Genomic DNA, 27,951 nt, shown 5'->3' on the forward strand with positions numbered 1-27,951 from the left:
TAAAATTATTTTTAGCATGCACCAAAAAGAGTACAGATCTAACAAAGAGGGAGGAATTCAACATCCCTCTATGTGGATTGCTCCATCAGCACAAGCATTGCAACCTGCCAAATGCAACATCTCCCTCTTTCCATCCTCTGGATGCTGTTCTGGGAGTTCTCAGAGACAATTTCAGAGGGCATGTGGGGGAGAGAAGCCCCGCCGTGCAAGTGGAAGTCCTCATGTGGGCTTCTGCTGATGGAACTCATTAGATGAATCCCACCCAGAGCAGTCAGAACACTTAAAGCAAATTCAACCCCATGAGCAAAGACTGCTGCTTGATTGTACCTCCAATGACTTTGCTAAGGCCTTGCCTGTAAGTCTGCAAAGGAAGGCAGTTAATGCTTACCTCCACAGCAGTATGACAGGAGCGCATGACACCAGTGCCAGTGGCATGCATTTGTGCCAAGTTATAGAAGGCCAGAATATGCCCTCCTTGAGAAGCCAAGTTAAAATACTTATAGGCTTGCTTATAGTCTCTTTGGACTCCAATTCCATCTGCAAAGAGAGAAGTGACAATACAGGATTAGGGGCAGCTAGAAGGATTGAAATTGATGCCACTTGGCTTACCAGTGTTCTCCCCATAAATCCAAAAGTACAAAAGCTAAATGAAGAAGAAGAAGAAGAAGAAGAAGAAGAAGAAGAAGAGGAGGAGGAGGAGGAGGAGGAGGAGGAGGAGTCTGGATTTGATATCCCGCCTTTCACTCCCTTTAAGGAGTCTCAAAGCGGCTAACATTCTCCTTTCCCTTCCTCCCCCACAATAAACACTCTGTGAGGTGAGTGGGGCTGAGAGACTTCAGAGAAGTGTGACTAGCCCAAGGCCACCCAGCAGCTGCGTGTGGAGGAGCGGAGACGCGAACCCGGTTCCCCAGATTACAAGACTACGGCTCTCAACCACTACACCACACTGGCTCTCATGATTGTAAAGTGTAAAAAGTAACTTTTAAATATACAACACTAGTAAATATTAACTGTTTATCGGGAAAGCACATTCAGTTCTGAAAGAGCATTAAGTATTAGGCCTTCTGGGTATTAAAAGTAGTGAGTTTCTTACAAGGATTGTACTGATTATAGTATACTGCTGCAAATGTTTGTCTGGCCATCTGCCATGGATGCTTTAGTTCAAGATCCCTTCCTACTCTACTAGTCTATGATTCTTTGTAGAAGTTTTATCTCGCCTTTCACTTCATTAACCAAGGTGGATAACCCAACACACAGCCCAATTTAAAAAAACATTTCACACCAGAGTTCTATCAAGTTCAACAAGGCCTACTTCTTGATAAGCAGGTCTGCAATCTTTAAAATAAGCAACATACACTGCCTCCAATCCTTATTCAAAGTGTGATAGGAATCCCAATCTGCAAAAAAACCTTGAATAAACCCATAACAAGAACCTGAGCCCTAGCGAATTAGATCAAAGGCCCGTTTAGTTACAGTGGCCACAGATACCTACAGGAAGCACACAAGCAAAACATGAGTGCGATAAGACTATCCCTGCTCATGATCCCCAGCAACTGGTATTCCAAGGAATACTGTCTCTGGCACTGAAGACCATACAAAACCATCATTTTATGCATTTATGTATTGCATGCATTTATAAAAGTATTTCTATACTGCCACAACACAAAATGTCAAGGCCTTGTACAGAACTAAAACAAGGGTTGCCATATTTCACAAAGTGAAAATCCAGACAATCAGCAGCTCAACAAATAATGTTGAGCTTTATTGGGGGGGAGGTCATCCAAAAATTTGTTGAGCTTTTTTCTGCCCCCACCCCTGTGATCTTCTTAAAGGTAAAGGGACCCCTGACCATTAGGTCCAGTCGCGGACAACTCTGGGGTTCTGGCGCTCATCTCACTTTATTGGCCAAGGGAGCCGGCGTACAGCTTCCGAGTCATGTGGTCAGCATGACTAAGCCGCTTTACCTACCTGCTGGAGTGGTACCTATTTATTTACTTGCACTTTGACATGCTTTTGCACTGCTAGGTTGGCAGGAGCTGGGACCGAGCAATGGGAGCTCACCCCATCGCGGGGATTCGAACCGCCAACCTTTTGATCGGCAAACCCTAGGCTCTGTGGTTTATCCCACAGCGCCACCTGTGCCCCATTCGCGATCTTCTTAAATTTTTAATTTGTCCAAATGCTTATTAAAGCCATCTAAGGTGGTGACCACTACATTGCATGGTAACAAATTCCAAAGTTTTACATGCTGTGTGCAGTAGTATTTTTCGCTGTCTCTACACACCCACACACCCCAGTCCTGGTCAGTAACATAATAATTACTTTCCTATTGTTCACAGAAAAGAGAAAGTACTCAGGTCTGTTCTTTGAAATGGCTTCAACAAGAAGGATATCTGTTCAAATGACCAAATACAGCGGGGAAAATAAATTTGATGCCACCGGGGGGGGGGGGGGCGGTACTTATGTACATTATATGTCTGCTGGTTTTGGCCTATGCCAAAATTGAAAATGAAAAATTACAAAGCAAGTATTTTTACTCTTAAAAACCCAACCAATTACTATTATTTTTTGAGTGCAACTGCCACCTCTTGGTCACCAACTAGTACTGCAGACTCCAAGCTGTAGATACTGAACATAGGTGTAAAGTCACTCACTGTAATACATGGAGCCCAGCTGAAGCTGCCCATCAACCCATCCCTGTTCTGCTGCCTTCTGGAAATACTTCAAGGCTAGCTCATAATTCTGCAAGAAGACAAAGACAACTGATAATCAGGATTGTTGGAGTTCTACTTCACTTTGAAAGTTTTACCAGACACTTTTACAGCTATTACTGGATTATATTATTATTATTATTATTATTATTATTATTATTATTATTACTATTATTAATACAGTTAATTTATTAATTGCCTTCTAAGCCTGCATCTCAAGGCAATTTCCGCACAATGTAATTAAAACAGTTAAAAACGCCACAACAAATACATTTAAAACAAAACTAAGATCCTAACAAGTGTAAACTTGTGATAAATTCCCATTTGTCCAGCTTGGAAAGTCGGTCAGAACAACAATGTCTTCAGCTGTTTCTGGAAAGTGTGGATAATGGGCAACTGATATATCACGGCAGACAGATATTGATACTAGAAGGGGAAAGCTATCTTGAACTTGAGCCCTGGCAATCTCAAGTTACTCTACGTAGGCTTCCTGTCTGGTCTCAGATCTAGCAGAAGCTCCCTTTCCTTGTGATTAAATGGGATTCCTTGTGATTTATGGGACAGCCCTCTCTCTCCTTCTTGTTCCCAACACATCCTCAAATATGACCTTCCGTTATCCAGCACTGTCACACAGAACAACCAACCCCCTCCCCCACCCGGCTCTCTTAAGCAACTCTGTATTTTCTCCCTTGCTGCACTTTATTGTTTTGATTCTCAGAACTTCCTCATATTCTCAAAACCTACATTTTCTATGAAGCCTTTGGCAAAATCCCATATTCCCAATGCTCAAGCGTAATTAATCACAACTACATATAACTGAAATATATGTTCTTTCCCTGTTTACCTCTGCCTTTCTTCTTCTTCACCCCCCGGTCAAATTATGGGCTTCAAGCCCTGGCCTCTTGCACCCTAAAGCACCATGCAGAGTGATGGCACTACATAAATACAAACGGCTTTAATTTTTCAAGGCAAGGGAGTCACTTATTGTACACATAAACGGCTCTTTCCTAGAAGATTAGTACTGCCACATTAAAGTGCCAGGCAGACTTACCACTGGAACACCTCTTCCGTACAGATAAGCCATCCCTAGGCCACTCTGCCCTACTGGATTGCCCTACAAAATGAAAGGGAATAAATTGGAATGCAATTACAAGTTTGAATCTAGATCTTCACCACGTATTTCTAACATTCTGAAGAATAAAAGAACACATGTTTTTAGGCCTTCAAAAAAGCATCACAATGCCAAGTTTAGGCCTATCGTATGTGCTCTGTAAAATTCTTGATTCCACCGAAAGCTAGGACAAATTTGATGTCAGACCCTTGATAGCTTCAGGCAGTGATGAAGGTATAATTCTTGGGCTGAAGGCATGTGAAAAGGAATGAACTGTTATCTCAAAGTGCTGATTTTGACCTTCAAAGTTCCAACTAGTTTGAGGACTTATTATCTGAAGGACTGCCTACACCTGTACAAACTTATGCAGGCATTAAGATCTATCTCAGAGGACTTGTTCATGTACCTGCAGTTAAGCTGGGGCACAAGAAACAGAACCTTTTCTGTGATGACAGACAGAATTGTGCAACTTCCTCCTTACAGAGCTGTTGATTTTTAAATGGGCCTTAAAAACTCTTCCTTTTTTCAGACACTGGTCCTGTTGGTGTTCTATTTGTTTTAAATTGCTCTCTGTCTTAGGTTATTGATTATATGACTACTATTTTATTTCTTTTTCTGTAAACTGCCTCTGACAACATCCAAGAATGATTTTATAAATAATTCTGAAGACAGTTTGGGGGCCTATGTACCGTCAGCACAAGGCGTCATGCGCCTTATTGACTGGGACCTCAAACACTGTACTTTTATGACAACTATGAAAATTAAAATGCTCATTTAGTAGAAACATACCATATCAGCAGCTTTCTTGAAGTACTGAAGAGCTGTCTCATTGCTTTGAGGTACAATATCACTTCCTTCTGAATACATCTGGAAGAACAAAATGTAACTGAAGATCATTTAGAAAAAGAGACATGAGCTGAGAGACTCTTTCACGCATAATGAAACTTTAGTACACTTTACTGCAACTTCCGCTCTAACTAAAGCAGAAACATTGCTGCCCAACTAACTAAAGTTCGAAAACACTTAAAGGAAAAACTTTCATGGTGGGGGGATGTAACATAAGAGCAGCCCTGCTGAATTAGACCAAAGGCCCATCTTAAGCACCCAGGTTCACCTTTAGATCTTTTTTTTAAAAAAGCAGTTAGCCAGTTGATTTCAGTGACAACCCAGAATATTTTCCCAAACGTACTGTGTGTCTGTCTTACCTTTCCCAAAAATGCCATAGCATGGGAGTTACCAGCAGTAGCTGCTTGATTGAAGTATTCAAAAGCTCGCTAGAGAATGGAATAAGAGAAAACATCCATAACTATTGCTACAGAATTCCAGAACTCAGTTAAATGTGCTCTTTGTTGTGTTGTTTGACCTGGCAATCTTGAAAACTTGGCAGCAATAACAACCAGCTTCACTGCTTACTCAGCCAAGTGAGCAAGTTTGTATTAGTTAACTAAATTCATAAACTGTTTACCATAACATAATGTCCTGAATCAATTTACAAGCATAAAACATGATGATACAGTAAAGAATACATAAACCTAACTGGCGTAAAAGTACCCAATTATTGGTGCTGCCCAAGTGCTCAGGAAAATGAAAACAGTTTTTCCTGGTGCCATAACAATGGAAGAGTTGGTGCCAGGCAAGCCTCTTGGGAAAGCATTACAAAAGTAGGCAAAGTTACTACAAAAATGGCCTATTCTCTCATTGTCACTTTCCGGACCGTCTTTGGGGGTGGTGCTCAGAGAAGGACCTCCAATGATGATCTCAGGGTCAGGGCAGGTTTATATGGGGAAAGGTGATTCAGAGCCTCAAAACCACAACTTTTAATTGAGGCTGGAAACAAATTGGCAGTCAATGAAGTTGGACCAGAAACCAGTGTTACATGTTCAAGCCTTCTCGTCCCAGTTAGCAACCAACCTGCAGCATTCTGCATTAGCTGTAGGTCCCAAATTATCTTTCAAGGCAGTGCCACGTTTAACGCAATACAGCAGTTTAACCTGGATGTTTCCAGAAGAGAAACAACCCAAGCCAGGCTTTGGTTCAGATACACAATGTAAACTAGATTCTCATTTCAGACAGATGTATGATCTTATATATGAAACAGCTTAAGAATACAAGAGCTGAGATACACCTTGTGCATTAACATGCTCCTTGCATGTTCACTTTCCTAACTTCAAGATTTCTATTAAATACTGAAATTCTTAAGTGCTTATTATCAAACAGTCATAACACAGCAGAACAGAACAGATAGCTGCTGCATTATACATATAGCATTCCAGTTTCAGCCCAGTTACTTTTTATATGCACCCAGTTACTTTTTATATGAACTGCCCTGAGACCTCCAGGTATAGGGCGGAATATTAATTAATAATACTATTACAATGCAATTAATGTGCAACTAAAATTGATTGACTGTTAATTGATTACTAATGGTGCAGCAATAAAACTGCCAGCGCATTTGCAAAGCTAAGCAGGGACCAGGATAGTTTCAAATAGGATGGGGGACAGCATTGTAGGACATTGGACTAGATGACCCTTCCAACTAAGACTCTATGAACCATTCACTGCATTACCAAAACAGCAAATGAACCATACCTGATGATTTTGTTCTACGCCTCTTCCGCCATGCAGATGCAACTGCCCAAGTCCAACCTAGAACATTAATTGAAAACTGGTCATGTATATAATGAGCAATAAGGGAAAGAAAATACTTTGAGGAGGTGATTGCCCTGCTTCATTAATCACAATAACCTGAAGCCAGCAAGCAGTGATAAATTACTGATACTGTACATTAAAATAGGGGTGGGCAACCCTTCTGTTGAGGGACATGTTTGCTCAGGGGTCATCTGTCAGGGACCAAGTCTCAGCAGTGGATGGGCCCTGAGTCAAAAGGAGGCAGACCATCTCATTTTCTCCCTTTCTCCCTCCCCAGCAAGCTCATCAGAGCTCTGAACTGATCACTTGCAGAGGGCCTTTGAAATTAGGCTGAGGGCCATGTGTCGTCCTAGGGCTGCAGACTGAATGTTTTAGAGCAGAGGTGGGCAAACACACACATAAGATGAAGCAGTTTTGCCTAGACATGACATTTATGTTTGAACACACCTATCTTCTTCTTTCTAAAAAACAAAATAAAATTCCTTTGAGTTCTACCCATACAATCCAAATTTCCTTTTCAATTCAAGCCACTGTTTCCTAGCCTGTTTAAAACTTACCTAAATGCAATGATCAGATCTGAGAGCCTGACTAAAGAAAACCTTCCAGTACAACACAGCCTCAGATCACACACAGGCAACTGGCTTGCACTGCTTTCCCAGTATGCTATGACTTGAAAACTTATGTGTTTTAGAAAAAAGGATTCTAATGCTGGTTGTAAGTTGGATGTCTGCAGGTTATGAGTGTAGTATTATCTCTGGTTGTTTTTCAGATACAAAGTTGTTCAGTTAATGCTGTGTCATGATGTATCTGCCAAAAATTTGGTCAATCGTGAATTTCACAGTGAACTTTGGACAACAAGAACCTCTTGGATGGGCAATTCCTGCTTAAGAAGCATAAGAAAAGGCCACCGAATGTGCGGAGGGCAGAAAATGTGTTCAACTCTGAAGTGTGCTGCACAGAGCACAGGTGTGCTGCTGAATGGACGCATTCATGACTTTATAGAAGGACAACACACACTTTTAATTAATATGACTGTCACTAACATTTTGAAAAAGTGAAGGAGACCACAATCATCTCTGTTCCTCTACCATTAGAGGTCATGCATTCCTCCCTAAAGCTCTCATGTGCTCACAATGCCACAGCCGAACTGTTGGCTGGGGCTGATTGGAGTTGGAGTCCAACAATATGCAGAGGAGGATCACAGACTCCTATCCCCAGTTTAGTTGCTATGATACAATCTTCCGCACCTGCCCCAATATGTCAACCTTCTATTGTTATTACTTTTAAAAACAAATATCATGTAAGAAATCCTGTAAGCGGTTCAAAAAATGTGAAATAAAACTTTAACATTGTTGCTGAAAATGAGTATTTAAAGATATTAAAAAACGATTAAAATCAACAGCAGCTGAAAAGAAATAAAACACACATATTTTTAGTATGTCTGGACAGGCATTTTAAGCAGGTACCACAAAGAATATAGTGAAGGCATCTGCCTGATGTCAATAGGCAGGGAGTTCCAAAGTGCTGCCAAACTAATAAAAGAACAATTTCTTACAATGCGGAACAAATATTGCATGGAACATGTAATGGTGCCAGTTCTGCAGATCAAAGAGGTTGAGTGGACACATATGGGGCAAGGCAATCCCCCCAAGAAAACTGGTCCCAAGCCATTAAGACCTCTACATAGCAATACTACATCCATGAATTTGGCCCAGTATCAAACAGGCAATCAGTGCAGTCCTTTGAGCAGAGGTGTTATATGAGAGGGTCTCATTCATGTCAGCAACTGTGCTAACTGCAGCTTCCAGATTAAGAACAAGGGAAGCTCCACATAGAGCGCTTTGCAGTAATCTGATCATGAAGTCAGTGACGTTGATGTATGACCTATAGCTTTCTAGCTCTTTACGTATATGTTGCTGTTATACCATTCTGCAAGAACAACCATTTCCCATTCTATCTAGCCGTACCTGTGCTTGAACGTCTCCTTTTTCAGCTAGGAATTGGTAATATTGTATTAAATCTTCTTCTAGCATCCCACTTGCCATTCCTGGATTTTCTACTTCATCTGGAAGACGAATTCTCTGCACCACTGTGCCTCCTGTTAGAGAGATGTCACTAGCCACTAGAGAGAGAAGAAGAACCCTGGTTAGCAGTTACTCAAATACAATTGCTCAAAAGAAACAGAGAGGAACTATTCCAGTCAGATTCAGGACTGTTCTGCACTGCACATAGTAGCATACTTGCCACCAAGTGCAGAATCAAATGGCTGGCTGCCGCTTCCTAATAAGTGTACCTCAGCGGCACACATTTGCACATTTTTATGCACAAACTTAACACCCCTTGCACATACACCTAAAACACCCAAATGTGTGAGCTTCCCCTCAAAAATATACAAAAGCCCTATAAAAGAGGACGAGGAGTTACCAAGCATGGGTTGCAAGAGATTAAACAGAAAACTGTAACAGAACCATACCTTGTGTGTTAGAAACAGCCAATAAATCTGAAATGAAACCTAAATCAATATTGTTGACAGTAGAGACTGAATCTCTTAAAACTAGGCTGAGCTACAAAAAGTATCCTATGCTTTTGCCACAGTGCAGATTCTCCATTCAACCTAAAAATCAGAGCCGGCACACCCATGAGGTAGGGTGAAGTAGCCACCTCTGGCAGTGGAAATGCAAGAGGCAGCATCCCACCTGGTCCATCACTTTTGCTGGCAGTGGTGGGGCAGGCAAAACAGAGAGGAGCAGCACATTTCCGTTTCACCTCAGGTGGAGAAGCGGGATGGGCCGGTCCTGCTAAAAATGCATAATGGCTGTTGTACCAACTTCACTTTATGTGAAGAGGCTAATCTTATTTCTGTTCAAGGCACACTGAAGAACAGAAAAAGATATCCATACTTTCACATACTGACATCTACCTTGACAAGCACACAGTTCAGTGTGGACATTTTAGTTAATGGGAAATATATAGATAGATGTTTAAACAAACATACACATACCATGATTGGCTACTAGACGGTAATGTGTGAGAGCAGATTCACAACTTTGAAGGACTCCTATCCCAGCCCAGTACCGGTAGCCCTAGAAAGAAGCCACTCTTGTTATTCCAACTTACTATTAAGACGACAAAAAAAAATCCATCACAATTTGGGAATAGTGCACAAATTTTAAAAATGGATCTTGCTGTTTTATAACTGAATTTATTTCAAGCAGATGGTGACAGAGAGAAAAGGTTAAAGACAATCATCATATTCAATGTCCTAGGTTCAGATTTTGTTTTCATGAAAAATTATGAACAGTTACAATTCTGGCATTTTTGAACATGGAAGGCTTTCTTTAAAACATCCACACAGTGGTTCCCTGCATAATAGCTTGCAGCTTTGGCTTATGAGAACCCACCAAAACCCAAATTTTATTGCATCTTTCTCATCCTGCATATGTAACCAAAATCTACCACATGCAGGAATGTCTCATTTAAAAAAAAAACAATGAGGAAAGTTAACATGTTTGTGTAGACAACTGGGAACAAAAGGCTGCCTGTGCTGCAAGCAGTCTCATGCAGGGGTAGGGGAACTGGTGGTTTGGACCAGACCACCAACGTATCCGTAGCAGAGATTCAAGCAAGGCCACAGAAGTGCATCTTCTAGAATCACCACTAGAAGGGGGAGGTGGCACAGCATTGTGAGTGTTGGAGGAGACACACAGCCATGTACTCCACAGGCTTGGAGTGCCTTGAAGCAGCAGTTCTCCAAGTCCCTTCTTTGCCACTGCACAGCTGTTTCCACAATAGCTAAACCAGGGTGTGAACTTACATCATCCTCTCACAGTGATCTCTTCCCTCACCTCTGCCCCCTGGTGGTCCAGCTGATCAGGAAAAACAGCTGAGCAGTACCAAAGAGAGCTTGAATGTGAGTGTGATTTTGTGTGGCGCCCCTGACCACTTTTGTTTTAGCCTCTGCCACTGCTGGCATGCACTCCTCTGGGATGACTCCTCAACTGTGGTCTAAGGAGAGATGTTGAGGATTCACTGCTGCACATTCTTAGTGTTAAGTTAGGAGCAACTGAACTATTTATACAGCAGGATTTGAAGAAATTATTTTATACCAATGGACTGATTTAAAGACCTTTGGACTCAAGAGATCATCGAGTTGAAAGGGACCCTGAGGATCATCTAGACTAACCCCCTGCAATGCAGGAATATGCAGCTCTCCTGTATGGGGATTGAACCTGCAACCGTGGTGTTATCAGCAACATGCTGCAACCAACTGAGTTATCCAGCTGGTCTCAAGTACTAAACATGGAAATGTTGCACTTAAAAACAGACTAAGCCATAAAAATAAAACGAATGCTTCAGAACAGAACACCTTGTACTTTTAGATATTGTAATATGCTTTCCTTTTGGTAATATGATACATTGCAGGTTTTATTCAATTACTTGTGTGTTAGATGAAAAATGGACTTACCAGAATCATATGCGCTATCAAATTTCCTCCAAGGGCACCAAAAGTGTAATAAACTAGTGCCTACAGAAAAAAAGCAGAGGCTGGTTAATAACACTATTTTTACTGGCATATTCATCAGAAAAAGACTTGGGGAAACATCAGTAGAATTGCCATACCTTTGCTTGGCTGGAATCAACACCAAGTCCAGAGGCATAGAGAAATCCAAGAGCCTGAAATGGAAGAACACAGTTCACAAGTGGCGATTTCAGGACTGGTTTAACTACCATTACAACCTGCTTTACAAGGTTACTCTGCTTATATATTTATTGTTAATACAAAGTATGCAGATAGCAGGATTATATCTATGCAATATACCTGACCTTTCAGGCGCAGTGCAAGGGTTGCTTATCTGGCTTGAGTAAGTCACAAGATTTTTCTTTTATTATTTAATCTTTAAGGTGTTACAAGAAACTTACACAACTACTCTTTTGGAAAATATGGATTTTTGCAACAGTACGTAGCTTTTTAAGTAAAAGGATTTGAAATATTGTCCACATAACATGTTTATGTTAGTGTCAACAAATTAGGCATTTCACAACAGTAACCAGGCAGAACATTTGCAGCGCAGGAAAGGAAAACCTGAATCTTAAATTTGAAAGCAACGTAGTACGGTACACAAGCTAAAAGTTTATTATGGAGATTACTACCCTTAGAGTTCGTTTGTCTGTGAGCCAATCTAAAAATAGGCTTGCAGCGAGAATAGGAGGAAAACCTCACAACAATGCAACCTTTATGTTCCTCGATGGGCTAAACCCCTGCCCCGCCAACCCCCACAGAAAAGCTAGCTACACACATGATTTTATTTTGGCTCCAACTCAGTGAAATTTTCAATTTCATTGTTCCGCAAGGGACAATGACAATAAAGATATCGTATATCGTGAAGATTAGGTGGATATCAAAAGGCGTGATATGCTTGTTGAGAGATTAAAATGGAACGGAAAGTCAGGTTTTACTAATCTCAGTAATAAATTTGCTGTTAAGGAAAAAGTATAATTTAGACAAGCAATTCTGCATCACTTTAACAACTTCATTTTTCCTTTCTGAAGAGGAAAAAAACCTAGCTGAAGTCTATGAAGATCTTCAGAAATGGTATGAACATGACGCAGATGTAGTGCTTACTGAAACCACCTGTCCTGCTTGGCTGACCCTGAGAACTGCTGCCATACCTCTCAGAGCAACTGCGCACCATCTATGTGGATAGCTGAACATGTGCTTTGATATGAGCAAACTATTTTAGGTAACAACAAACGAGCAGGCAAACCATACATCAGCCATAGGTGCCCTGGAGGTATATGAGGGCTTATAACACAGAAACAGTGACAGCAAAACAGGTTGAGCATTCCTTTTGGCAGGTTGCATGCAAGGAGGGCTGCCAGCGAGCAGAGGAAATGCAGACTCCTTAGAACAAACCACACAACAGAAGTCATATACAATTTTACAAACGTTCAAACACTGCTTAACAAAGGAGGACACTTTAAGGTATACATACTGTTTGCCCCTTAGGAGACCCTTCTTCAGTCAGTTTCTCAAAGAGTTCTTTGGCTGACCGAACGTTTTGCTTCAAGTAGTCCCCAAACAACATGGCGTAAGACACTTTTTCCATTGCTTTTGTATGATTCATGTCAGCTGCTCTCATAAGATACTGATAGGCTCTTAAAGAAAAAGAATAGGTGTGAACATAAGTAAGTATCATCTGCAAAGTCATGACATCCAACTCCAAATCCACAGACACCCAGCACCAGCGATTTCATGTAAATAGTAAACAGCATGGGGACAAGACAAAATTTTGTAGAATCCTGTAAGGGCACAAAGTTGAGCAGGATCTATCTGCTCTGCAAGCTAGGGGTGGGCATAAAATCGTGCTCCTCTCCCAACAGTGAGATACCCCTAGAGCAGAACTTTCTGAACTTTTCATGTTGGTGGCACACTTTTTAGATATGCATGATTTCGTAAACACAGTAATTCAGTTTTATTGGAAAACCGGAGGTTAAACTAACTCCTTTCCAGCCCCGGGAGGAGTGTGGGAAGTGTTCACGTGACACTGCAGCCGACACACTAATGTGTTGTGACACACAGTTTGGAAATCCCTGCCCTAGAGAATACCATAGTGGAAGGTGCTGAGAGCCATGGAGAGGTCCAGCAGAACCAACAGAAAAACACACCCTTGCTCAGTTCACAGCACGGACCACCCACAGCTGTAACAAAAGAAGTTTCAGTAACAAAACCAGGCCAAAAACTACAAAGGAAAGGATCCAAGGAACCAGTATCATACAACAAATGTTCTTTGCTTGTTTCCTAGATAGCCAGAACCCAAGTAGTTTTAGGCTATGGAGGCAGTTCCTTCGTTCTATCATGGAAGACCTACACATGGAAGCTCCCACTTGAGACTGTAAACAACTATCTCTAAGGCATGTCTGGTGAGAATGTAGAAAGAAGCCTTCTCATCAGCTGTGCCCAGGTTACGGATCCTTCTTGGGCTTTTCAGCCACCTATCCAAGATCACAGTTACTCGTATACTTGGATGAGACAAGTTAAACTCATTACAACAGTTCTTTAAAATTTCACTTGCTCCCCGTAAGTGCAACAGTTCTATGAAGTTGGATTTGAAACCACTGCATTCCTCTTTATGTATTATTTGCAATTGAAAACAAAATTTTAGCAGTATAGAATAAAGCTGGCCAGTCACATTTATAAATTTAAAAACTGGCCTAATTCTCTTTCTCTCTCACACACATGTAACTCACTCTTTCTTCTGGGCCTTTTTACTGCTTTCATTAAGGATTTTCATTCCAGTCTGGTAAACATCCTCTGCCTCTTGCATTTGTCTTCTCCTATTAGATTCTTCTTCAGCTTTTTTTTTTTAAAAAAGAAAAATATAAAAAAGAATAATTAATACTTTAGCCACCAAGACACTGCTCACACTGTTCTCAGGGCAGCTAACTGGGCTCTTATAGAACGCCACAACCTACATATTTCACACTGGGTTCCTGTGCTTTTAACAAACCACTGTTCTTCATATTTCTTTGCCTTGCAGAAGCCAAAAGGTGAAAGGCTCAGAAGGAAACAACGTTAACCATGAACTGAAAATAGTCAAAAGTATACCTAGCACAGAGTTTGGTGGTCATGTTAAAAAGAGTGACAAACATCTTCTTGAACTCTAGAAAGTAAAATCATATCCTTCTCTTGAAAAAAAGAAATCACGCTTACTTCCACTTTTTTCATTTAACTGTTATGTGAAGATATATTTACTACTTCATAGCGACCAGAGCAACTTTTATTCCCCCAGCAAGGTTAATTTACAGTTCCTTAACACCAAACTGCATGCTGCTGTCAGTTCCAAGTTTTGTCCCCACAGCTTTTTCTTAAGTAAAAAGCACCCTTTTCCAACTACTTTCCCACCACTGTGGGGGAAACAGTGGGAAAACAGCTAGATCAAGGGAAATTCACAAAGCAAAAAGGCAACAGTGACCTCATCTTGTTTTGTTTTCAACACTGGGTACTTGGAGGTTCCCCAAATAATGTGGCTAATCTCCTGTTAGAGCTATCTAAGCCACTGGCCACCACCAGACCTTGGAGGAGCCAAATCCACTTATTATTTTGTCTGTCCCAAATAACTTCAGCAGATGACCCCCCAAGTCCTATTGTTATAAGAACAGGTATTCAATTTTCGTCTCAGCACCATTCATTGATTTAATCTCACGCAGCTCAAGAGACAGAATCTCTTAGCATAGCTGCCATACTTACTTTCACAGAAGCCCCACTTTTGATCAGCCTTGTAGTCGTAGGTTGTTGCACACCAGAGTCTACCGTCTTCCCTTCCATCTGCAGTACATTCTGAGTATTCCTTCTCCAGAAAAAGAAAGGGGAAGTAGCATGGCTCACCATCTGCAGTCCCTCCAATGGCTGTCAAAACTAAAAACAGCAACAGCAACAACAACCCAACATATCTTGCATTATTAACATATCTTGAAGGAAGGAGCTCAACTGCTGCTAAGAGTTTGTTTTTACCTAGCGTTTTAGTTAAAATAGAACATGTGACATCTTTTGGTATTTTCCTTTCAAAATGTAGAAATTGTCTATAAGATTGCAACCTAAATCAAAGTATCAATTTTCAGTATGGCAATCTTATCCCAACTTCCCTGGGAATAAGCCCCACTGAATTCAATAGGAGTACACATAGTTAGGATTAGTTAGAAGCTCTGGAAATTACAATAATTCAGGAAATCACACACACGAGACTGGTAGTTCACTAATTAGTAATTATCGCCTGGCAGCAAAAGGACCACATGTGTGCAAAGTTGTTTACACCATGTCTCATTGCTGTTGCATAGCAATTCAGACACATTAGGCAGCTCTGAACACTCTCACATACAGTGTACATATTTCCTGTTATTAATTATCAAGCTGAAAAGCAATTTGATATTCAGAAGAATTCAATAACCAGGAGAAACAAAGCACTGTAAAGTGAAATTCTCACTGACACACCTATTATAAGGCTATTGCTTGATTAAGTTGATTATAGAGGAAACCTCTCTCACATCTGCTTGAATTCAACAGGTCTTTCTGTGCTAAAGACATAGGGGAAGCCCTGCCAAACCTTTGGGGCCAGGGGGGTGGCAGAAATGGTTGCCACATTTAAGTAGCAGAAGTGGAGGTAGGACTAGGAAAAGGTGCAATCTGCTCATCAAACCGGAAAAAGTGCCTATATCAGTTATCACTGTGCTTGTTTAAAGAGAGAAGCTCCCCGCAGCTCTCCTCTATGATGGGGGCTGTTCAATCCTAGCATCTAATGAAATCTGGGCATATGGAACTTCTACTTGTGCAACTTTCTCTTCTCCTCCCACCCTACAGCTCCCAGTATGCCTCCAAACTCCTGCTCCAGAGGACTGGGGGACCCTCTGGAGCAGATGGGGGTTAGGGGGGAAGGGATAATGTCCTGTTGCATCTGCTGGTGTGGCAATGGGTATTGCCAAAGCTTCTTAACAGAAGGAGAAAACAGTTTTGGATTTGTGCAGCTTTAGGTTTCTATGAGTCGTTTTCAGATGTAACGCTAGTCTGAAAGTTACATAAAGTCAGTGATTATAGTTGACGTGGCATTAGGAGAGAAGTTAAAATCAGGCTACACATCCTGTGTTTATCATGCATGAAGCACATCTATTCTCAAGCATGTTATAATTAGATATCTAAAAAGGTTTCATAACAGTTTAGTGACTACTGCTTTGCTTGCAGTTTCAAACCTCTGGGAGATTCCAGGTTCAATATGCTTTATTAACACTGGATACTTTGCACTGAGTAGTTGACAGTAATGGACCAAAACTTTCAGCCACTTGCCAGTTAAAGTACAATGGTGGCTCGTGTGTATACTACTACTACTACTAGTAGTAGTACTACTACTACTACTACCACCACCACCAGGGAGTGGGTGGCGCTGTGGTCTAAACCACTGAACCTCTTGGGCTTGCTGTTCAGAAGGTCGGCGGTTTGAATCCGCACGATGGGGTTGCTCTGCCCCAGCTTCTGCCAACCTAGCAGTTCAAAAGCACACCAGTGCAAGTAGATAAATAGGTACCACTGTGGCAGGCAGGTAAACACCATTTCTGTGCACACTGGCACTCATCACAGTGTTCCATTGCACCAGAAGCGGTTCAGTCATGCTGGCCACATGACCCAGAAAGCTGCCTGTGGACACCGGCTCCCTCGGCCTGAAGCGAGATGCGTGCCACACCTCAGTCACCTTTGACTGGACTTAACCATACAGGGGTCCTTTACCTTTTTTTACTACTATTGCTGCTACTTATTGTTATTGCTGTTATTATTATTATTATCACCATCATCAACAACAACAAGAAGAGAAGAGTTTGGATTTGATATCCCGCCTTTCACTCCCTTTAAGGAGTCTCAAAGCGGCTAACATTCTCCTTTCCCTTCCTCCCCCACAACAAACACTCTGTGAGGTGAGTGGGGCTGAGAGACTTCAAGGAAGTGTGACTGGCCCAAGGTCACCCAGCAGCTGCATGTGGAGGAGCGGAGACGTGAACCCGGTTCCCCAGATTACAAGACTACCGCTCTCAACCACTACACCACACTGGCCCTCATATATGAATCCATTTACAGATACTGTAGAGTGTGTTTCGTTTTGAAACTTAAGAGTAGAATGCAGTTAACTATGATAAAAAAGCCATGTTGACTGTTCTTTGGAAATAAACAGATTTTTGCATATCTTTACACTTAAACCTCTCTAATGCTCTTCTAGATCAATGTTCAGGTGGGAAATCTCAGACTTTTACACACATTCACTTTCCTTGTACTCAGTTCCATGTTTAAGACCATAACAGCGCAATCTTATATCTTCAGCTGGCTTTATTCTCATATAAAGAGATTGCAACCAAAGAGGCTCTGCAGACTCACAAGCTGCTTGCCTCTTGCAACAAGCCTTCCCCTTATTAAAGCTAGAACTGGTGCAAAGCAGCCCTACGATTGAGCTATAAAAAGCAGACTTGTTCCTTAAGTAGGCTCCATCAACATTTTGTACAAAGTTAACAAGTCTTACTTTTCCTCACCATGAACTAACAAGCTGAAAAACAGCCTTCCATTCCTACCCCTAAAGTTCAAATCCTCATAAATGCCAACTGGTCTTTAAACATTTGAAGATTCTCTTTTTGGCAGTTTTGTTTAGACCAAATTTCCATGGGAGGCTGTGGACTCTCCTTCCTTGGAGTTTGTTAAGGAGGGAGAGTTGTTGAGCTTTTTTTGCCCAGACCCTGCTGCTGACTGCAGTATTCTGGATATGTCTCGGAAATTCCGGACGTATGGCAACCCTGGATCTTTAGTTGAGATTCCTGGACTAGATGACCCATCCAACTCTATGATTCTATGATTCTAAACAAACCAATTCTGTAGCCCTGTAACAAGGAATGAAAGGGGGTTGACTACATAGCTAAACAAAGCAGTACTACTTTAGACCTGTATCAAAAGGGAATATTAGCAATTCTGATGCCACAATTCCATACACTTACTTATTCCAGCTTTATGTTCTATAATGAATAGAAACAATTTTTGAAGAAAAGAATTGGATCTTCTACCAATGAAACCGATGCAACCCAAGGAATAGTATTTGTCACCATTAATGGACTGAATAAACTACATCAAGCTATTCTTGAGGAGATTTACCAGTTTTACTCTTAATTTTTTAAATTCAACTTGTGAAAAGTTATAACACTTCAATTACACAGCTCAAACAAAAGAGTATTCTTGCAGGGAAACACAAGCCCCAAACTTATTTTTTTATTTAGTCATTAATTCACTTTATCTTGCGCAGGGCAACCCAAAGCAACTTATAACCAACCAACCAACCAAGATTACCTGCTTTTTGTGCTTCTACCTCTTCCAAATCCTTATTTAACAGGGATGACAGTTCTAGAGAATTTAGCTCCTCCAAAGTTCTTTCCTTTTCTTCCTCTTGGCTTCTGAAACTCTCTCCATCTTCAATGTGAGACTCAGGTTCATCAGAGTCAATGAAGATCTGACCTGCTACCACATGGGTTCCAGCTGAATGGTCTTTCACCTGTTCCTCAGAAGGCAAGGTTGTCTAGGGAATGAGCAGCAGCGATAATTAAGTAGATAAAAGCTTCTGATCGCCTCTCATATGCAGAAGATTTTTGACAAATGCAAACAAAGCTGGGGTTTTTCATATTTAGGCATACACTAAAGGCATGCAAAGAGTCAAAGGATTTGGGCATTCTTCTTCTTTAGAATATGTGCCCTGTTCACTCACTCACTTACTTTCAGAATCTAGTCTATTGATTTAACATGTAAACCTGTTCTCTACTCACAGCAGCTCATCTATTTCTTAACTACACTATCCTACCCCAGCCCCAACTTTTCTTTGGGTGAGATCAGATTATGACCATTTTCTTGTGCAAAAGAACTTTGGTTTCTCCTCTCCACCCTCAAATCCCTGCCCCCCCCCCCCCAGATCTGCTCTGGAGGGTATCCCAACCTGCCATAGCAGGGACATCTGGAGGGTTTGGAAGACAGAATGAAGAAGACTCTTTGCACTACTGGATGTCCGTTCATGCAATGCTGGATCTTGCCCACCATTTTTTAAAATCCAAGTTGAAATTACTGTTTCTGCTCCATGTCATGGAGCAATTATGATTATAGTCTAAGGCACTTGTGTGTATGTATGTATATTTATTGCTCTTTTTACATTCCACATAATAATTCTTTTGTCACCTGTTGGTAACTGGAAAATTCATATTGGTTTTCATCAGCAAGAATCACACACGGAGATTCTGTGCTCACCTTTGATTCAAAGGGCTCCTCTTGAGTTCCTTCTTCATCTGCAAAATTAAATAGTACTTTAATGTAAGTTAGATGGAACAAAGGCACCTAAATTTTATTGAACAGAACAGGAATCTCCTGGAAAGTATCAGCCACACAAAGCCTCTGTTTAAATTTATAACTTTTTAAAATTTCAAAAACCAAAATATCTGAATAAATCATGCTCTTGCCAAAAGCGTGGGAGAACACTTATTCTCCCATCCAAAATGTCACCCCACAGTTTAAGTTGATTGTAGATATTGGTATCTTTTATTGGCACCTGACCTCTGCAATGTATAAAATATATTCTGGAAATAATACACTGTATTAGAGACAAGCTCTTAATTTTATAGCTCTACTAATCTTAGGTAAAGGTAAAGGTACCCCTGACAGTTAGGTCCAGTTGCGGATGACTCTGGGGCTGCAGCGCTCATCTCGCTTTACTGGCCGAGGGAGCCGGCGTACAGCTTCCGGGTCATGTAGCCAGCATGACTAAGCCGCTTTTGGCGAACCAGGTAAAGGTAAAGGTACCCCTGCCCGTACAGGCCAGTCTTGACAGACTATAGGGTTGTGCGCTCATTTCACTCTAGAGGCCGGGAGCCAGCGCTGTCCGCAGACACTTCCGGGTCACGTGGCCAGCGTGACATCGCTGCTCTGGCGAGCCAGAGCCGCACACGGAAATGCCGTTTACCTTCCCGCTAGTAAGCGGTCCCTATTTATCTACTTGCACCCGAGGGTGCTTTCGAACTGCTAGGTTGGCAGGCGCTGGGACCGAGCAACGGGAGCGCACCCCACCGCGGGGATTCGAACCGCCGACCATGCAATCGGCAAGTCCTAGGCGCTGAGGTTTTACCCACAGCGCCACCCGCGTCCCCATTGGCGAACCAGAGCAGCGCACAGAAATGCCGTTTACCTTCCCGCCGGAGCAGTACCTATTTATTTACTTGCACTCTGACACGCTTTCGAACTGCTAGGTTGGCAGGAGCTGGGACCGAGCAACGGGAGCTCACCCCGTCGTGGGGATTTGAACCGCCAACCTTCTGATAGGCAAGCCCCAGGTTCTGTGGTTTAACCCACAGTGCCACCCGTGTCATAGAAGTGGCAAAAAATAGCATTTCATAGAAGAGCTCACAAAAAGGACACTGATAACATAAGATGAGCTTTCTAAATCAGGCTGGTGGCCCATCTAGTCTGTTCTTACAGTGATCAACCAAATGCTCTGTGCTGTGTATAGAAATACTTTCTTTTTATCTTATATTATCTGTTTTCATAAAGCTTGCAGGTTAGCAGTGAGAACTTTGGTTTCGTTTTACTTATAAAAGTTAAACCTGATGCTTTACTTAATGCCAAGCCAGTCATTTTGAGTCTTCATGGAAGAGAAGTAGAAACAGCGCGGGGTGGGTGGGGGTGGGATCATACCACATTATTAGAAGTCACCTAGTGGCAGACAGTGCAAATCCTAAGTAGATACGATTTCATCAAGATTTTTAATGAGTAGTTCTGCTTGCACTGGAAAAAACCCTGCTAGAGAACTGCAATGACGATACAAGGTCTATTTTTCTTTGAAAATTTATTTGCTTTACAACTATGAAACTGAAGTGATTATGTATTAAATTCCATATATAAGCAGACTAATATTAAGAAGACGTATAGAGAGAGAAAATATCAGGTTAAAAATAATTTTCAATGGAATCCACTGAACCACCAGAACTGGTAAGTGTATTTTCATGTGTATCTTTAAGAGTGAAGCAAGCAGCGTTTCATACTCATTGCATCATGTTAACATCTCTCTAAAGAAACAAGCTCTATATTAAGTTGTAGACAAACACAGCTGATTGTTAGCAAATAGATGTTCTTTCCAAAGCAACGAGAAAAACAGGTCAAGTTTGTTTAGTTGTTTTTTTAGTACTTATACAGTTTCTCCTTTTAGTTCAACAATTGATTGATACGTGAAACAAAAATTGGTGGAGAAGGGCTCATTGACTCTGTTACCGTTCCCAGCATTAAACTCCTAGAAAACAGATTGACATTTTATCTGCCCAACAAAAAAAGGAAATTTATTTTAAAATAATGTGAGGGACCCTATAATTATGAATATTGATATATGGCTAATTGGAAGCTTACTCTGCTCATATTTATTTTGACTTTCCATTATATGTTTTGGGGAAGTGGTTTGTCCACCACCTATGGGTTAAGGTGCTTCTTTAGCCTCTGAAGGTATTGTTGCCCAATTTGGTATGATGAGTCCAAACTGTGGCGTTTGAGACAACTCTGATGAGACCGTCATCCAATTTGGCACAATAGTTCCTGAAACGTAGAGGTGATCTATATTTGGTTACCATCATAGGACATTTTGAATCCAGATGGTGGGCTAAAACTTTCAAAGCTGAGAAGTATCTGTTCTGCATTCTGGATAGCAGTATGATGTAACATGCTCATTCCCATCAGTGTTCTTACACTTGCAATTACAGTGGTACCTCGGGTTACATACGTTTCAGGTTACATACGCTTCAGGTTACAGACTCCGCTAACCCAGAAATAGTACCTCGGGTTAAGAACTTTGCTTCAGGATGAGAACAGAAATCATGCTCCAGCAGTGCGGTAGCAGCAGCAGCAGGCCCCATTAGCTAAAGTGGTCTTCAGGTTCAGAACAGTTTCAGGTTAAGAACGGACCTCTGGAATGAATTAAGTACTTAACCTGAGGTACCACTGCACTTGTAATGTCTTCCTGGTTTTTGTTTGAAAATGAGATTAAAAATATTTTACAACACCACCACCACCTGAAAATACTGTAACCATATTTGGCATAAAAGTAACAGGGCTGTGCACTGGATTCGGCCAAAGCCCACACTGAAACAGGCTGATCTGGTCTTGGACCAAATTGAGTCAAGATAACCCCAGGTCAAGTCACCTTGAGCAATCTGGGACTGGATGGGAAGGAGAGTCAGTCAGCATCTGCAAAGGGCAGCCCAGGACTTTCAAGGAACACACACACACAGGGTCAAACTGAACTGAACTGAACCCTGCACAAAATAGCTGCTGGGATTTGCAGGAAGAGAAAACCCAACCCCAGAATCAGGAGAGGAGAAGAGCTGGCTACTGTCCCTGTGCTGAGCCAGTGCCAAAGGACAGTCAATCTCTGGCCTCCAGGGTGATGGTGACATCTGATGTTAGTGTCAACTGAGGGGTGAGTGAGTTGGTCCAGCTTCAGTGGTTGCTTCCCATAATGCAGCAGCAACAACTGTTGAGCAAGTGGCAGTCATAGAGTGGGAGAAGGTGGCACTGGTGGCTGTGGAAACAGCTGGGGCCGGAACCACACTGCGCAGGGACATGTTGGGGGCAACAATGTGGGAATGGGGAATGCCAGAATGGGGATGCCAAGCAGGCCTAGTATAGAAGCTGAGCATGGGCAGCAGTACTGCACAAACTGCACACCAAGGGTGCAGTCCTGATAGCTGCAGGGGTCTGCTTTGCAGGGATCCTTCTTGCTTGGAATGTGTTTAAGTAGCATTCAGAAGCCCTGAATCCACCTGCTCTGTGTAGTGTGGTCAGGAGTAGGGTGAAAAGAGATGTTCCCCAGGCTAGGTTGGGAGCCTGGGTTTCGTGTTTGTGTGTGTTTGTCTCTGTTGGAGAGCTCTTTTGGGGGTGGCGAAGCAGTGGAGACATCTTGAAATGTACGTTGCTGTTTTAAAAAAGTCCAACAAAAAACCAAACCTGGAACAAAATTAGGCAAATTACCTCTAAAGTCAAAATAGCTAAGGTCTCTGATTCCTGATTTCCAGGAAGTGCCATAAACTTTCTCAAGGTTGAAGAGACAGAAACTAGATGTCCTTGTCCCTGAAAGGCTTTATGAGCAGACTTCCTGCTGGATCACATGACTGATGCTTTCAAAACCCATCTTGGGTATTTGTCAGCATGTTATTACAGTATTCAAGGAAGCCTATGACAAATTGACTATACACACACTCTGGAATATTTAGAGCCAATTCCAGATTTCAGTCTTGTCTTGAACTGTGCACTTTTGCCAACCGGTCTTTTTAAATATACTTTGAGTGAAATCTAATGAAGTCAAGTAGACCGACTGAAATAAATGAACTTGAACTTAAGTCCATAGATTTCAATTGGCTGACTCTGAATACAATTTAGTTGGCTATCACCCTGTGTGTTTAACTTATGAATTGCAAAATGCAAGGGCTGTAATGTAAATCTACAGCCACACATAAAAATGTGTTATTTTGTGGCAAAAGGTTAGCATAAAAAAACCTCATTCCAAAGTTAATTACTGTATGCCAACCAAAACTTCACAAGTATTAAAATGCTTGTGCCAGAAGACAGGAGGACGACACATTACATGCAGAACCACTTGCATTCATGTCATGGAACTTCTCTACCCACCATACACCAACTGCAGCCATCCTCACCCTCACAAATCTGTTATGGAGATTCCCTCAACCCTCCAGAGTAGATTGGGGGATGAAGGGGAGAAGAGAGAAGTGAAGTTCCATTGCATGAGCAGCAGTTATTGTTGGATACAACACTGTCCTTTTTAGTGTCTTGGTCATTGTAAAAGATAAAAAGAGAACCCTAAAACACACTTCCTGCATAAAACTACTAGCCACATTGGTTGATTCATTTCTTTTGCTTCACAGAATTGATTATTCTAAAAAAATACTTATGGGAAAAGTCCAGATGGCGAGTTTTAAACAGCTAATCATATCTTTTGTTGAGATAAGTTGCCAAGTAGCACAGAAAATTGCTCACAGTACTAGTAATTCGTAGCTGGCAACGTTTCCCTTTTTTAAAGGGAAATTCCCTTATTCCGAATAGGATTCCTCACAAGAAAAGGGAAAAGTTGACAGCTATGCTAGTAATTAAAACTTCCACATTAAGTTGTTTAACAGGATGGGAAAAGAAAACGACCAATGAATATTTAGGCTGAGATAAAACTATAAAATTGAGCTACCGTGCATATGAAAAAGGGATTAGTAAGTGTTCTGGTTTTAGCAACATACATGCAGTGGTGTTGTTGCAGTGTAAAATACACTCAAAGGTACACTATGCATTCAAAATAACCAGTTACTTGTGACCGCTGCCGCTGGGTTAGCTATTCAATATGCAGACACTCTCCAACCCCTTATCTTTCCTCAGCTATATGCCCATCCAGACATTATCTCTGTACAAAGATCTGCATTAACTGCCAATCTGAAATTCAAAGGGTTACTTTTCATATATAAAACTCATAACAGCATGGAACCATTTACTTTAGGATTGCCTTACCCCATCAATGCTCACTTTGATCTGACACAAAGTGTTATTCTGCACTTGTAAGGAATCACTTTCATTGTGACACTCTGGAACTCCCTGTACACTGACCTTAGGCAGGTGTATGCATCTGCTGTATTGTTTTCAGTGCCTACTAAAAACTTTTTTGCTTGGGCAAGTCAATTCAGATATGTAACACTAGCATGTATTTTAATACATCATTTAATACATTTTATCTACTGATCTTATTTATAGTTTGATTTTTGCTGGATCGTTTTTAACTTTGACTTTTATTGCTAACTTTAATGCATATTTTATTTTACAATTACGTGGTATACAAATTCCATTAAATAAATGAATAAAGCTGTACCCCACTGACCAGTGTTATGAATCTCTGAGTGCCACCTGCTATGAGTATCCTATTCATTTGGGCTCTTTGCTACATCACCAGCAAGCGAATTCACTGCCTCTTGGCAGCTCACCCACAGGAACAAATGAACCAGAGAGGCATATGAAGTAATCACTGGGATGCCAAAATTCACCTACATAAGTATGTGGGAGTAAAATCCAATGTCTTTTCCCATGGTCCAAGCAAGGCAGCTTAGTGGCTTACCTGCTATGTGAAATCCCCTACAGTCTAATAGTCTAGGGTCTTCTCTCTCTTCTGCCCAAGCCGTAGACACAACCCTTATTTAAATAGAATATGGGCTACAAGGAAAACCTTGCCCATATACACATTCCACGTGTCCACTTTGTCAAATTTAAATGCACTTGCCTCCCTGACACTCACCACCAATCTATTAGCATAGAACGTTTACATCTGTTAGGGAGTGGGCAAAGGCAAGAGGGCTCTGTTACTTTGTGTAAGTGGCAAGTGTAGGTAAGTGACAGGCATTATGCATGGGAACTAGAAGAAAACACCTTCAGTCAACTCATGAAATGTCAAATGTTCTACTATGCTGCACAACATAAACCCACCTGAGTCAGCGTGAGCGTGTGTGTATGGGACGTGGAAGAGAAGAAAGGCAGAAATATTTCAATGTAAAAGTAATTTAGGAGACAGAAGAAAAGCAGCATTGGGCCAGCCATGGCCCCAAAGGTTGCATCTCTTGGTGCAACCAAGTTACAACAGTCCCATTTTATTCACACATCTGAAGTATCTTCGCCCCACTCGCTAGCCCGAATCAGCGCACAGAGCTCAATTAACAAGACCTCTCCTTCCCTCGGGCTTACAATCTACCGCAAAACAAAAAAGGGGGAGGCGGCAGCAAACTCAGGCACTAGTTTTTAGTTCCCTAGCGATCTATGGCAGGGTAGGTGCAAGCCAGCAAGCAGCATCCGAGGCAATGGATGAGAAGACCAGGCTGGTATCCCCCAACTATTCCTCTCCAAATTCACCGGGAAGCACAATGCCAGGTGCCCTACGGAGCATGACATACGGCGAAGGTGAAGCCTAATTTGACAAGGCACCGTACAAGCAATTTCAATGAGGGTGATGCTGACCCTGCAAGACAGGCGGGGGTGGGGGGGTGTAACGGGGGGGGGTTTCCCCCTGCTAAAGCCCCCCCTCCCTCGGCCTCCCTCTCAGCCCCTCTGTGGTGAAGGCCGCCCCCCCCGCCCTCTCCCAACCGCCTGTCACTCCCTCCCCCTCCCCAAACTCGGCCCCAGGAAGGCGAGGCCCCGCCAGGAGCGCCATTACTGACCAGCAGCGGCAAGGCCTGGAGCCGATAACAACAACAACAACGCTAACGCCGCCGTGGCCCACAGCAGCAGCAGCGGCGCCGCGACCCGCCTGGCCGGCTCCATCCCCGTCTCCGAGGGTTCCTTCCCCCGCCGCGAGAAGAGACACCAACGCCGCTGCGCCGTGAGGGGAGCCCCGGCTCCCGCCCCGCCCACTCGAGCAACCACGCGGCCAGCCAATCCCGCGCCACCGCCTCAGCAAGCCGCCCGCGCCAAGCCGGGCTCCTAGTGGCCAGCCGCCGGCGTCGAAGAGCGCCGCGGCCCCATTGGTCGAGCTCTTCCTCGACATGGCCTGTCGGAATTGGACGAAAAGCCGCCGAGGCCGACGCTCGCGTCACTGCCTGCCCGCCCGGCCAATCGGGTGCGGAGGAGGAAGCCGCAAAGTTTGGCGCCCAAAGAGATTTTGTAAGGAAAGCTTTTTGCTTCCGGTTTCCTATCGAAGCTTCCCACCCATGGGAGCCCGGCTAAATTAATGGAAAGCCGTGAGCCATGAAATATACCGCTGCTGAAGAGCACTGCATCTAAAGGGAGCCTCTAACTCTCTCTTGTTTTCATGCGGGTGCCTGCACTGGTGTCCTCCCACCGGTTCTGCCCCTTACATGGAGGATCCGACTAAGAGCAATCTCGAACCGGAAGTATATATATCAAGGACATTGAGACTATAGCCCTTTGATCTCGCGGAGAACTGGCCTAACACAGGCAGGGCAATGGGAGCAGCAGGAACAGGAAGGACTACAATAGCCAGAAGGCATTGTGCGAAGGCGCGCGAGTGTATCGAACGCGTCCATCCAGGATACCCTTCCCAAAGGCCACGTTAAGGAAACTACATTACCCACAATGCCTGCAAATAATTAGAGAAACGAAGCCATAGAGACACAAAAGTTGAGAGTCAAACTCCGTCGCCCATAGAGATAAATAAGTGGAGTGATACACCCACTGTCTGAAGCTGCTTTCTCTGAAAGCCTGGTTCTGAGCTCATACCAATAACAAACATAGTTGGTCTCTAAGGTGATACTGGAAGGATTTTTTAAAAAAATTTGTTTCGACTACGGCAGACCAACACGACTACCTACCTGTAACTGGTTCTGATCTAGTGACGCTTGAAGTGACACCTTTCTAGGAATAATGAATAGTGAATTATCACCTTTCCTTGTGATAATACAGCATGCTGTCGTCCCCTGCCTCCCCCTCAAGGTAGTAGCAAAGGCAAAAGTCCACACTCTTTGCTTCTTCGGTATTTTTCATGTAGGGAAATATGCCCCTCCCCTTTAGTTTTGAATAGTTCACATTTCCCTTTCAGTGAAAATGGAAATATACTATATTTCATTATTAGCCCCTTGTCGCAGGTGGGCGGTGGGAGCTGTCCGCTGAGTGCGAAGGCAGTTAGCCGTCCACTTCAGACGTTCGTGCTAAACACGCATATATTGGAGGGAGGCAGCCAGCGCACTATGCGTTGGGCTGCGCGCCCAGCCCCCTCTAACATACATTTGGCCATCTGAATACCAGGATGAATGCATGCAAAGGCGTGTGGTTTTATCCATTTGTTGAAGACTTATTTACTCAAAAATCTGCTACTGCTATTACTTAGCATTTAGTATTTGCGTTCTACCATATTTTTCTGGTATAATAATAATAATTTATTTAAACCCCGC

The 27,951-nt window shown here is 42.5% G+C and overlaps 1 protein-coding gene across 1 annotated transcript in view; it reads right to left on the reverse strand.

Moving 5' to 3' along the window:
* Window positions 1–26,565, reverse strand: part of SEL1L (SEL1L adaptor subunit of SYVN1 ubiquitin ligase) — a 37,515-nt gene extending 10,950 nt beyond the window's left edge. The window contains exons 1-16 of the mRNA XM_083447961.1: window positions 26,263–26,565; window positions 19,280–19,317; window positions 18,338–18,563; window positions 14,720–14,887; window positions 13,720–13,825; window positions 12,465–12,627; window positions 11,092–11,145; window positions 10,937–10,996; window positions 9,473–9,554; window positions 8,439–8,593; window positions 6,412–6,468; window positions 5,028–5,096; window positions 4,612–4,689; window positions 3,763–3,825; window positions 2,655–2,742; window positions 389–537 (exon numbers count right to left, since the gene is read on the reverse strand). Coding sequence (XP_083304087.1) covers window positions 389–537; window positions 2,655–2,742; window positions 3,763–3,825; window positions 4,612–4,689; window positions 5,028–5,096; window positions 6,412–6,468; window positions 8,439–8,593; window positions 9,473–9,554; window positions 10,937–10,996; window positions 11,092–11,145; window positions 12,465–12,627; window positions 13,720–13,825; window positions 14,720–14,887; window positions 18,338–18,563; window positions 19,280–19,317; window positions 26,263–26,365 — 1,659 coding nt within the window. The 5' untranslated portion in view covers window positions 26,366–26,565. The remainder of the gene's footprint in view (window positions 1–388; window positions 538–2,654; window positions 2,743–3,762; window positions 3,826–4,611; window positions 4,690–5,027; window positions 5,097–6,411; window positions 6,469–8,438; window positions 8,594–9,472; window positions 9,555–10,936; window positions 10,997–11,091; window positions 11,146–12,464; window positions 12,628–13,719; window positions 13,826–14,719; window positions 14,888–18,337; window positions 18,564–19,279; window positions 19,318–26,262) is intronic.
* Between the last annotated feature and the right edge of the window lie 1,386 nt (window positions 26,566–27,951).

This window comes from Podarcis tiliguerta (assembly GCF_965153285.1).
Source record: "Podarcis tiliguerta genome assembly, chromosome: 1".
Lineage (NCBI taxonomy): Eukaryota > Metazoa > Chordata > Lepidosauria > Squamata > Lacertidae > Podarcis > Podarcis tiliguerta.